The sequence below is a fragment of the Vicia villosa genome, unplaced genomic scaffold (genome assembly GCF_029867415.1).
Source record: "Vicia villosa cultivar HV-30 ecotype Madison, WI unplaced genomic scaffold, Vvil1.0 ctg.001344F_1_1, whole genome shotgun sequence".
NCBI lineage: Eukaryota > Viridiplantae > Streptophyta > Magnoliopsida > Fabales > Fabaceae > Vicia > Vicia villosa.
This window is the reverse complement of record NW_026705585.1, coordinates 528503-541528: the sequence shown is the minus strand read 5'-3', so window position 1 is coordinate 541528 and position 13026 is coordinate 528503. Positions and strand designations below refer to the sequence as shown.

The 13026-nt window shown below is 35.1% G+C and overlaps 1 protein-coding gene across 1 annotated transcript; it reads right to left on the bottom strand.

Moving 5' to 3' along the window:
- Positions 1 to 4836: 4836 nt before the first annotated feature.
- On the bottom strand, positions 4837 to 12638 carry LOC131634762 (autophagy-related protein 18h-like). Its single transcript, XM_058905387.1, has 9 exons — positions 11883 to 12638; positions 11039 to 11482; positions 10270 to 10710; positions 9768 to 10013; positions 8710 to 9510; positions 8439 to 8614; positions 7669 to 7799; positions 5274 to 5576; positions 4837 to 5108 (listed from the first exon to the last, which is right to left on the bottom strand). The coding sequence occupies exons 1-9, from the start codon at positions 12045 to 12047 to the stop codon at positions 5104 to 5106; spliced, it is 2712 nt and encodes a 903-aa protein (XP_058761370.1). The 5' UTR covers positions 12048 to 12638; the 3' UTR covers positions 4837 to 5103.
- Between the last annotated feature and the right edge of the window lie 388 nt (positions 12639 to 13026).

The window sequence follows — 13026 nt, the reverse complement described above, 5'->3', positions numbered from 1 at the left end:
GGAGGTACGATGAGTTCGACATCGTGTTTCCCCATTTGTGCGGCATCCAGAGTAGAGAAATTCTCGTTGTTGCCAGCCATGAAAGCTGAAAGGTGGTAGCTTTAGTTTCTGATTTCTTGGTAACGCAGGAAAGCGATCAAGAAAATGCAAGAAAGAGAAACGGGGAAGTAGGAGTTTCCCACATACGGCGCCACTATTCACGTCGGGCAGAACAGATGGCTAACAATAGTAGGCTTGACCTTCGGTGATGGATGAGAACATATGGCTAACAACAGTAGGTTGCCTCCAGATGGTTCTACGAATTGGGCCAATGCTTATTGGGTCGCTTCATGCCAATGAGTGGATTAAGTCTAATGTAAAGATTGGGCCAGTCCAGAATAGTTTAAGTCTATGACGGGTGAGTATGTCTGCATGCCTGATAAGCTAATTATATCCAAAGAATGTATTTATTTTCTATCTATATCTTTTTATTTTCCGCGTTTACTTTCAATTCGTTCAAACCCGAGCTCGAAAACATCGAAATTGTTGAATGACATTCTAACAACCATCTATGTGGACACGGTAAATTCCCGGAGTAATACTTCCAAATATTTTTTTGCTTGCCGCATCTAGCACCCATAAATGGGAAAAACAAATGGCCCAATAATTTTGCTCTAGAAATTTTGCCACCACTTTATAAGAAGGGTCCAGGAAGGCCAAAAAAACTCAAAAGAAGGGAACTAGATGAGGCATCCCAAACAAGATGGCAAAGATCAAACACAAGTCACAGGTGCAAGACATGCTTAGTGTATGTGCCCAACACCTAAACATGTAAGAATAATAAACAACTTGCAGTTGTTCCTGGTGAACTGCCAAGAAATGTCTAAACACCTACTCAAGGAAGCCAAATTACAACTATGAATATATGACCAAAGAAAAGGGTCAGTCTCATTATGTACTCTTGTGTATGTTGACATAATTGATTTTTTACTATCAAATTGTGTATGTATTCTTGTCTCAAATTATGCATGTTATAGGGTAGGCCCAAAGGGATATCCAAGAAGGGAGGCCCAAGTAAAAAAGACAAAGACACATGCTCAACCTGATGAGTCTTCTGCTCAACCTGATGAGGCTTCTGCTCAAGTTGCAACAGATTCTAATCATCCTGCAACACAGGTTTCTGTATGTTTTGATGAGGTTATAAGAAGGTATTGTGGGATAAAGGATGGTGCCTTGGCAGCAGTGCTGAATGATGAAGATATACTGGACGTTGAACCACTTAGTTTTGACATTGTTCTAGTAAAACCATATATACCTGCTAGGCATTCTGCTAGTGTCAACCCAATTAGTGCAGAAAAACTTGATGTTGTTAACCCAATGCCAACTGTAAGAACATTCATTGGTAAAAAACCTAAGGTGCATAAGTCCACTGTCAAAACATTCTTTGGTCCAAAACTAAAAGTGTCTAAGTATGTTGTTTCTCTAATTCCAACTAATACCAAAAAGGAAAAAGGCCAAGCATCTACTCACAATCCAACTATGAGCGATCATGTAAGTTACCAAATTATACCAACTGATAGTGTTTATTGTTTTATGTTAATTAGTTTAGTAACATTACGCTGTCATAATAGATGAAAGGTTTGATACCAACAAAAAAATGCCAAGCATGTAGAAATTCCAAAAAGGAAGAGCGATCAACTTAGGACTTTGAAAACACGTGAAATTGTGGGACCAGTGAAGCATGCTGAAGATCCACTTGTGATTGCTAAAGAAACATAGATGTTGGCAGTGCTAAGGGAGAGAAGTTTTTGGAATGACATCGAGAAGAGTTTGACTAAGTTAATTTATGTTATGAAATATGTGGTATTTAGTTCATCATTTACTCTTTTGTTTTGGACAATAATCTTAATGTAATATCAAACGTGTGTACTCTTTTCGTGAGGAACATCAAACTTATGTATTATCGAGACGTTTTGTTATGAAATATGTTGTTTGAAACATTTATCTTGCTATGTTGAAATATATGGTATGAAAATCGTAACAATTAAGCCAAAGATTCATTAACCAATGATACGTAGTTGATACATTAACACACTAACGAAAGATACATTAATCGAATATAATTTAACCAAAGATACATAACTGATACATTATCACACAAAACATTATCGATACATTTCATCAACAATTACATTTCAAAACAAAATACACATTAAACATCAAGGAAATTACAAAACACAACATATTTATTTTTCCAAAAAAATTCCTCTACTTTGAGTTTGGTCTTGAGATTTTTGTTCTTCTTCTTTGTATCCTCATACAACTTTTTCAACTATCTCATTGCTTCCATATCTTCAAACTTTGACTTGAACATGCTCCCGTCTTGATTTTCAGAGTTATCTCCAATGTCTTCATCACATATAAACAAATCACATGTCTCATCACTCTTTCTAAATGGACATCTCCAAAATAGCCTCCCTTTATTCGGTCCCTTCTTACATTAGTATGACAACATTCAACCCTTGCAACCACATAAATGGCTAGCTCGAGATTTTACAGAAGAAGATGAAAAAGAAACGCCTTTTGATGAGCTTGACTTCGAATAATCCAGTAAATATAAGAGACGAGATGAAATAAATAAGGAGATGGATAATATTTTCTTTGGCTATGTCATGAAGGGAGACGAAAGCTAGGTTAAAATCAAAATATGCAAAGTCAATTATTAATCAGATTTTCTTTGGCTATATAACACGTAATATCTCAAATAATATATTTTAATCATAATAAAATTTTTAAAAAATAATCTAAATATACACGTGGACTGCCATGTCACGTATGTTAGTCTCATTTAACGTTGGGGAATAATTCTATGGATGAGAAAATTTTGAAGGACCATTATTTGAAGAAAATATTTAGGGGGACTAAAAACGAAATCTACAATATTTATGAGGACCAAAAACTTATTTACCCCAAAAATAAATATATAAAAATTAAATTTCAAATAAAAACAATAGTATTTATAAATAAATAACATTTTGTTTTTTTGTTGATATGTAAATTAAAATAAACATCATATAAAGAATGCGATAAAATATACCTATAATATTGGTTGATTTCTCTAAAGAATTAATGATGTGTATCATTTTGTAACGTAATGCAGTTTTTTTTTGGTGAAGTGGAGGGCCAGAGGCCCAAGGAAAGAAAATTACAGCGAAGTTAACCTCGGAATCGAAGCACCTAAAGTGTCTGTAGAACTCAAATGAGAGATAAACATCATAATGTCTTCCTAAAACAATAATACTCCACCACTCGTTGCTACATACTGTGCCAACGCATCCGCACAGAAGTTAGTTTCTCGGTAACAATGTGAGACTCACACCTCTTCAATGCACTGCATAAGAAGGATTATCTGCTTGAGTAATGCCACGTTGTCCATATTAGTTTTTATGCCCGTGTTGGTCATGTCTGCAACCACACTAGAGTCTACATCAACAACAACCTTGGATATTCGTAGTCCTCGTATAGTTTTGAGCCCTTCAAACACTCCCCACAACTCTGCCTTAATAACACTACAAATGCTGAAATACTTAGCAAAATCTCCCAAACAGATACCATTTATGTTTCTAATAATTCCCCCACAACCCGGAACTATGTTATTCACGCATGCACCATCAATATTAAGCTTAACCCACCCAGGTTCTGGAGGTTTCCATCCCCCATTAATCACTCTGCTCTCACGTTGTACCATTACATGCTGAATCTTCGAAGCGTTTATGTAATCATGAACTCTACGATGTAAGTGCAAATTTGGCTTCGTCGGTCTATTATAATCACCATCATGACATTCTCTTTTCCTCCAATTCCATAAGTTGTGGCACCCTATGGCCTAGTAACTAGCCCGTGTTGTGTTTACATTAAGATTGCAAGTAATTCAATCAAGAAGTCTTGAACCATAGAAAACCAAGCTGATATTACTCGGGACTTTGTTTGCCCAAACTTGCATTGCAACTCTGCAATCCCGCGGCGCATGAAGTGCAATTTCCATAACACTACCACACAGTTGGCAACTCGCACTACCAAGACCTTTAGAATTCAACAGATAGTTAGACGCAATTCGATCTTGCGCTAGCATCCAAATGAAGCAATGAACCCATTCCTGAACCTTTAGTTTCCAGATTTTATCCCATCGAGTATTTGTAACAGTAGCAGCCCGATGCACAAGATTAGTATAACTCGTACTTACCAAATAGTAATGCTTGCTGAATCCTGCGGTTAACAATTCATCATCCCCATATTCTGGCCGCAGCCACTGCATAGTGTGCTGCAAATTCCAACTTCCATCCGCCATAACCAGCTCGCACAGTCTCGCTTGATTTGATTCAATTTGCAAAATACAAACCTTAAACTGAACCCCACACTTTTTAGAAAATGGTCCGTACACATTCGAAGCAAATGTAGTTTTTTACCGTTTAAATTTGATTTGATTTAGTTAACGGTTTTTTAATAGGTTGGTTCGATTTTTAACACCCCTAGTGATAAGGGGGATTAAATAACCCGTTTGGTGACGGTAGGAAATCATCATCCCTTTTGTTATATTCCCACTCCTGTCAACATCTCACTAGTCACACTATAACAAACAATACCATCTATGTATTTTTCTTTTTCTGTATTATTTCGATCATTAATTAATTGAAACCATTTTGATAAAAAAAAAAGTTACCTGCCTCTTTTTAGGATCATTTCATTTTACTATTTTTCCAATAAACAGATGAACCTCTTGAAGTACATAGAAGAGCAGAGTCACGACTAAGGATCAATTTCATAATCATGATTATGAACTATGAAGAACTAATTCAATAATAGAAACATATAGACACCCACCTAGTGCCCACACAAATGATTTTACTTATGAATTTAATATACATCATTTACAAGAAAATTAGAAGGTCAGAAGAATCACTGGACACAAATATTGGGAGTGAAGAACATTAAATTCCTTGAATCAGATCAGTAGCATTTAGCTAGTTGCAAAGAAATCACCTACATTTGTTAACTAAATTCCTTTACACCACCAATTTACAACAATTCTAAGAGAGGGGAGAAAACACAAAACAAAGCAAGTCTTCAACCTGCAACAGACATTTTGTAGTTTTTTAGAAAAGTATGAAATTCTATGAATGTTTATTTTATACATATTTTAAAGTGCTATACATACATATATGCACATAGACAAAGTACTAATGCTTAAGCTGAATGTAAATGAAATCAAAAAAGTTAACTGTTTCAGAACATACCTTCCTCGGAGAAGTCAAATATATCACCAAGCATGTCATCATTGTCCCCATCTTCATCAGACTTTTCCCTGCCGGAGGGACTGCTACAATCCATATCATTAGTAATTTCTGCTGATTCATGACAGTCAATTGAGGCTTTACAATAACCCTCTTGAAAAAATTGCTCGTAGTCTGGTGAGTCACTACGTGACTCCTCACAAGTAGCATGCATATTCTTATCACAACCACTAAAACTTGAATTGAAACTGTCCCCATGATCTGATGATTTAACCTTTGTTATACTATCAGTGAAATTTGAGGCACCTGTTGAAACCTCAATTGTGTTAACAGTTTCAAGGTTAAAAAAGGGGTGATGCCAACACAGCTACAACTAGCTCTTTGTTCTTGCAATCAAATTTTAAACTAATTAGGAGAAATATCTTACAATATCAGTTAAAATATAAGAAATTACCATATAGCATCATGATATCATGTTATAGTACCTTAGCTTATATCATAAAATCAGTTTGTAATAATCTTAGAGTATCTTAGATTATCTTATAGGATTATTTTCTATTACCTAGTTATTATTATGATGTGTTTTCTGAATTTTCTATTTATTTGTAATTAGAAGTCATGTATTTGTCAGTGTTTAGTTTTTGTAACAAGCTACTATCAAGCTACTGTATCATCAATAGTATCCAACCTCTTATTATTTCTCTCTTTATTTTATGTAAACTAAAACAAATAACTTCAATGTGGTATTTGAGCCAAGTTCGACCCTCCGTGACTTGTCTCACTACTATTCCACTTCCGAGTTCCTGAAACTTTGAGACTGTAATTGATAGTTATATTCAACGGGCTCTCTGCTAAGTTCATCTGGATTTGGTTCTTTCAAACTAAGAGACACAATTCATGAAAGTTGATTGATTTGGTTTTCTCTTTCAAACAGATATATTGGTTACAAACTTAAAACTAAGAGAGCGAGCTTGAGGATTTGTGTTAGAAAATAAGAAAATATCTTTATATGTATTGATATTATGCTATAGTATTTTAGTTTATCTTGAAAGATACAACTGTAATCTTAGAGTATCTCCTAAGATTAGTTTCTATATTCCTTAGTTATTATTAAGATTTGTCTCCTGGTTTCTCTATTTATATAGGATTAAGAGTCTTGTACTCCTATAAATATAGGTTAGTATTTAATCTTTTGTAGTTAAGGACACATCTTGGATTGAGCGTGTCCTCGTGTTTGACACGTGTTCGACAACTCAGATACGTGTCCCAAAGAACATTTTGTTCCCTTTGCTTTGACAAAACATACATTCCTCAAACACATCCACAAGAGTCGAAGATGTGTTGAAGCAATGAAGAAGGTTAAAGATATTAAATTTATTACATCGCTTTTAGTTTTAGTAATATATATGGATAAATGAAGGTAAGAAAACTATCATATCTTGTTTTAGATTTTTTTTTTTTTATGTAACAAATTGCTCATTTCAGATGCACATATACGTTTTGATTTTCAATTTAGATATTTTACAAATAATGTTCATATTACAATAAATAAATAAGTATCAATGCAAGTGTCTTATGTTTTTGACATAAGCAGTATTCACGAGTCCGCGTCAGAGTTCATGCTTCATAATATGTTTGTTTCTATATTAGGATTACTTTCTTATCTTAGAGTATCTCTTAATATTACTTTCCATATTACTTATAACTAAGATTATGTTTATTTCCATGACTTATTATATATGTTTGGTTTTAAATCAAAGTACCTCTTAATATTACTTTCCATATTACTTATAACTTAGATTATGTTTATTTCCATAATTTATTATATATGTTTGGTTTTAAATCGTTCAAGTTAGGTCTTTGACCGCCATAACTCATAAGCGCTGGCTTAATATTGTTGCAATTTGAGTTTTTTGTAGTTCATGAAAGCCAGTTGTCTTTTTGGTACTTGTTTCTCTTTCCAAGAGTATATTTCTAACAATTGTAAAGCTTAATAATCTTTATGTTGAGAGGAGTGAATTTGGTATATTTGTAACTAGCTTAAAACTTAGTAAGTTTTAGCTAGACAGAAATGATAGAACATAAGGAAAATATCTTATAATATCTTAATATAATCTTGACATAACCTTGAATTATTTCATGTGATTACTTTCTTATCCTAAGATTAATTTCCATGTTAATTATTATCTTGATTTTCTTTCTTATTAAATTAGGATTAGGAGTCCAGTACCTAACCCCATCAATAGGGGTAAGTACTTAATCCTTTTGTATCATAAAAATATCAATCATTATCATATGATGTCACTATCCATTCTCTCCTCTCTTAATCTAATTTTACAGTTATATAGGTAACTCAAAAAGTACAGTAGAAGCTTTCACACTGGTTTGATTATCTTACCAACATCTGTTTTTTCCGCTAAGCCATGTACTATTAACTTCGGATGGGAAATAGCAGCATCTTCTGACAACTTCTCTTCAGTGGCATGTGAATCTGATGAAGAGCTGGAACATCGTCTTATAACAATACCTCTGAAAAATATTGTAGAGCTTGTTACAATGTAATTGAACAGTTACACAGACACTCTTAGTTTCATCATCATCATAAGGAAAAAGACGAGAAGCAGAGTCTTCCAAATTTAAACAAATGAGAATTAAAATATGGTCCCCGAAAAACCTTACCCAGTCTCAATTTTGTTGAGCAATAAACAGATGAACAAGGAAATGTGAAACTTTAAAATTTAAACCATGTAAAAGTAAGATGGCAGTGCACAAGAAAAAATAAATAAAAATTAGTCCATCGACAAGACAACACAGACAAGTCAATACCAACTCCTGTGATTTCCTAATTATAACATGTAAGTAAACTAAAATAAAGTATTTCCATCTAGAGCATAAAGAAAAGCTGTCTTTGTAATGACAGAAAAGAAACTAAACAAACCTAGCAACAATAGAAGTCAAGAGTACACTGGAGAACCATATTTCAACAAAAAAATGGCAAGGATGTAGAAATTACAGCCATATGCAAACATTTACCAGTATAAAAAATTTGAGAACTTTATATATAATGAAAGTGTTCCCATATTTAGAATGAAAATCATCTGAGTGGAAAGTTAGTAGAAAACATGCCCAGTGGACCCAACAACAAAAAGGAAGATAAGGGACTGTTACCTGTCACCCCAAGTAGACTGAATTTTGTGGAAATGATCATAGACAGGTAACAAAACCTTCTGTTTTATTTCAACTTCATTAACAGGAATATCTTCTATCTCAATCTCTCCATTGGTTAGAAGTTCAAATTTATTCAGCCCTCCAGTTTCAAAAGAATCCATCGCAAAGAAAGACACCTAAAATTGAGGAGGAAATAGTTTGTTTGAATGGACATAGTAATGTTGAGAAAGGAGGCAAACATCATTCTTCTGTGCATAAATTAAATGAGTACCTCAGACTTCTCCCAAATTGGTATCCTCCCAGAGTTTATATGCACCTCTGCATTTGAGAAGTGACAGTCCTGATTAGGTTTAATAGAAACATCGTTCCCAACACTATAATTTTCACAATTTGAAACATCCAAGATCATTTCAGCAGCTTCCAGTCCACCAGGTGTATTCCCTGATATATATACCTCTCTTTCTTGCCAATCATATCTCCTACAGACATCCCACCACTGAACAGGTTCAACCTTCACTCGTAAATCTTCTTCTTGTATCTGTGGTAAAGGAACTTGGGCTGTTCTTGAAGCAGTTTCATTTGGCTCTGTCATCAATGACGGTAGTAGGTTATATTGAATTAAGTGACCAGAAGGGGTATAAACCAGTAAGTGTTCCATGACATGAACTTTTGCGTATGCGTTGTGTGAATCAAGAGAAACAGAATTATGAAAGACAGCAGAAACAGCACCGGATGGAACTGAAACTTTCCCTGCTGCAGAAGATGCAGCATTACTAACCGTATTGAGCCATCCGGCATTAACATTTTTTATTCTGCTAACAACAGAAAGAAAAGCAGGAGGTTGGGGGGGTATGTGGCAAAGCTGTTGATGCTGGTTTACAGTAAAATTTGGAGTGAACCACCATGGTAGAGGAAAAACCGGCAAAAGAGCAGGGCTTTCTGTATCCTGATTGTGTAGCTTAAGAACAGTCTCACCACCAAAAGGAGAAAGGACAAAAATATGACAAGTTCCCTTGGAGGAAATGATGGCAACCCACTGACTGTAGTGACTAAAACAAATATCTTGTATTACCTGTGTAGCACACATGATTTAGTAAAAACCTTTGCAATTATTGAAAAAAAAGGATTTAATTTTGATCTCTCGTTCTTGACACCATCATCTAAACATATCTTGCCAAGCAAACAAGTTTGACTAACAATGCCACTAGCTAGGAAGATTAACTCTCTATTGATGTGTCAAGACATCATTAGATGATGGTGTGAAACAGTTCATCAAATTTAAGCTCTAAACACAAAGACCTAAAAGAAACGCAGAGAATAGCAGCATACAGCAGATGTCATGCCACGGTGGAGTTTGTAAAGATGCACATGAGAACAACTCCAATCATTGCCTTGAGAACCCGGCCCTTTCTTTGAGTAGGATGGCATAATTCGAAATATATTGATGTTATTACCATGAATTGAGGCTGTAACTAGAAGTGTTCCACTTGGATCAAAACAAAGTGCAGATATAGGACTAGTATGGGCCCTAAATTGTGCCACAACAGCTCTAGAAATAAAATCCTTGACAACAACCTGCAGAAAATTAGTAATAGCAGTCAACAGGAATACCATAAAGAATGATTATTTTCCAGCTGCCACTGACAAATTATCATCTACCTTAGAAAATCCTTCTTCTATGGCTAAGCTGAACCAATAGATGATCTCATGTAAAATGTAATAAAGATGCCAATATTACTTTAAGAAAGAAAATATCTGGTCAGCAGTCCAGAATCATTGGAAAAGAAAAATCAAATGTAATGTGTTACATTGTTATCAAATAGAAACTCACCACTCCAGCCGAATCTGTTTCGGTAGAATTTGAAGCAAATCGACTAACTTTCCAGCTTGAATTTGGTGATACAGGGGAACTGGACCCATCCGGCATTAGATCTTGATAGTATTTAGACAATGTTTTGTAGCCCATATCACTAAGATTGATAAGCCCAGTAGCCAAGTGCTTGCTAGATTCCATGGCATATCGGGCTACCAGGTTTCCGCTGCTTGGTGATGTTGATGGGCTGACAGAAGGAGGAGTCAGACTTTGAGGACTTAAGCGACTTGTGTTTGACACCAATGGGTTGTTGGAGGCATAAGCTAACCACCGCGGCCCTACAGCCATTGGACCATAGCCAATATTAACCCCAACTATTCCTTGTCCACCCAACTGAGGCACAGGATACGTGAGTACACTGAATTTATTCTCAAGAGTAAGAGCATCAAAACAGTATATCTGCAAGCAAATTAAAAATGAAAATAACAAATTAGTCAGGTATAAGCTATGTCAATAAAAAACTAAGTCATTGTATATTACGAAGTGATTCATTAGGCCTCGTGAAGTATTGGTATCCTGAAAACTTTTTAACATATCTGGGCATATGTTTAGATATTTTAAAATTAACGGAGTGCAGTATAATGTGGCCTACTCAATTAAGGAAATTGGTAAAACCTATCCAATGGTAATCGGAAAAAATTATAAACTCAATTTCCTCAATAAGATAACGTTGAAAAATTATAGGTGATAAAAACAAATTGCAAACATACTTGACTCAAAAACTTACTTGAGTAGCAAGACCCACAGCGACTATTTGAGGACTGCATCTAACCATGTAGACAGTTGAACGGAATCTTAGAGCATGGACATAGGTATGGGACCTTAATGAGTAAAATCTAACCGTTGTAGCTGAGTTGATAATATTTTCAGCTTGAGCGTCGCTGTGACCATCTCTAACATTTTGCACTGTACCAGGTATCTTTGATTTATCACATGCAACTACCAAGAGTAAAGGATGTGATGCTCTAAATCCTTCACAGTCCTCTGATTTTGCAGGGACAGGCTGCATCTGTAAAAATGAAACTGGATCGTCGCGTTTCGAGACAAGTTCCTTGATATCAGAGGCATCTTCCACATCAAGAACTTGAAAGCCATTGGAATATCCAAGTAAGAGGATGTGTTTGAAAGAAGACAGACCAAGCTCTAGCCTGTCAAAGCAAGCCCAAAGCACCTGTTTGACAAAAAATAGATATCAATAATTCTTACATCTCTGTTCATAAATAATAACTTCACCATAGTATGGCATAATGCTGATCAAAATGCAAGTCCACTAATCAAAATACACCTCTTCAACTTCACTCAATAATCCTAAGTAATCTATTTAAATATTTGAGTCATGAAAACATAAGAAATAACGATTAACCGATCGTTCATACTCGATAGATTACGAAACAGTATCTCAGCAGTTCACAATAAGAACAACGCTTCTACCTAACCATTAGCAATCAGAAATCTATAACTGGTAAGTTTTCTAAACTAAAGGTTTTCTTTCATCAAAACTCACGTAAACAGCATTCACAAGTCACAAATTCAAAAAGCAACAACCAAAACATTCAAAAATTAAACGCTACCTGATCTTTATCATCGTGTCCGTCACCGGAGATAGATGCGGCAACGGAGGCGCCGGCAGTTCTGACGCCGGAAGACGCGGTCTTAATGCAAGACGAAATGAACTTGAAAGAAGACGGAACGAATCCATTGTTCTTGCAACCGTTGCTCTTTCCCTGCTTCTTCATAACAATAAAAATACACTACGCGGTTTACTAAAGGCCACCGGTGAGTGACCGGGAATTCCGTCCCCGCCGACGACAAGAGTCGCGGAACGCACTCGATCGGATATAGCATAAGATTCCGAGACGACGGGATTCGCCCTACACGGCGGCGATAGAAAACTCCGGTGGTTGTTTTAGTTAGTTGTTGAATAAAATTTGACTTTAACAGAGACGGTTGTTCTTCTTCTTTCTTTCAAGCTTTGGATACACATTCTTCTGCTTCTGCTTTGGTGCTAATCACAAGTCTAGTTATCTTAATTGTCATTTAGATCCCGTGACATTTTCGATAATCTCCTCTATGTCCCCTTCCAATATTTTCAAACTTCAACTTCGCTCCACCCTTCTAAATGACCATCAAACCCCTCACGCGGTCTTCATTCTATTTTAATCCGTGGATGAGTTTGAAGGACAAGATGGATATTAAACATGCAGGCACGTGAGTGTCGTGTGATATTTTATGGGGAGAATTTTGATATATGATTATGAAGGAAGAAAAAGGGATTGGGGAATAATTAAAAATTCAAGGTCATAAGGCATATAGAAATATTGATTAGAAACGACAAGGAAGCAAGGGGAATATGTTAATCAAGATGCGGAACTAAAATATAGATATATTTCAATTGCACTTACAAGTTACAACCTGTACTTGTTCACCAAGAAAATGATAATGATTGAGTTGTAAATGTAGGTGGAGTAACGTGAACCCTTTTCCTATTGGTTTTTACTTTTAAGTACTGGACACGCAATTTATTAAATAAGATTTACAGATTAATAATTTCTCAAAAAATTATTGCATTTTTATTAAATAAAAATAGCATAAGTAAAAAATAATAATCATTTTTATATTAAATTGTAAAAATAATTATTTATTTTAAAATAAAATCTATTTACTAAACTAACAATGTCAAGAGTCGTGACAATTTATTTTCTATTTTTATGAGTA

Excerpts from the sequence above, each read along its gene's own strand:
- LOC131634762 (XM_058905387.1), bottom strand. The coding sequence starts at position 12,047 with ATGAAGAAGCAGGGAAAGAGCAACGGTTGCAAGAACAATGGATTCGTT. Across the intron at positions 10,711-11,038 it reads CTGTGGGTCTTGCTACTCAA|ATATACTGTTTTGATGCTCT; the intron begins GTAAGTTTTTGA and ends ATTTGCTTGCAG. Across the intron at positions 5,577-7,668 it reads AGCGGAAAAAACAGATGTTG|GTGCCTCAAATTTCACTGAT; the intron begins GTAAGATAATCA and ends AGGTTTCAACAG.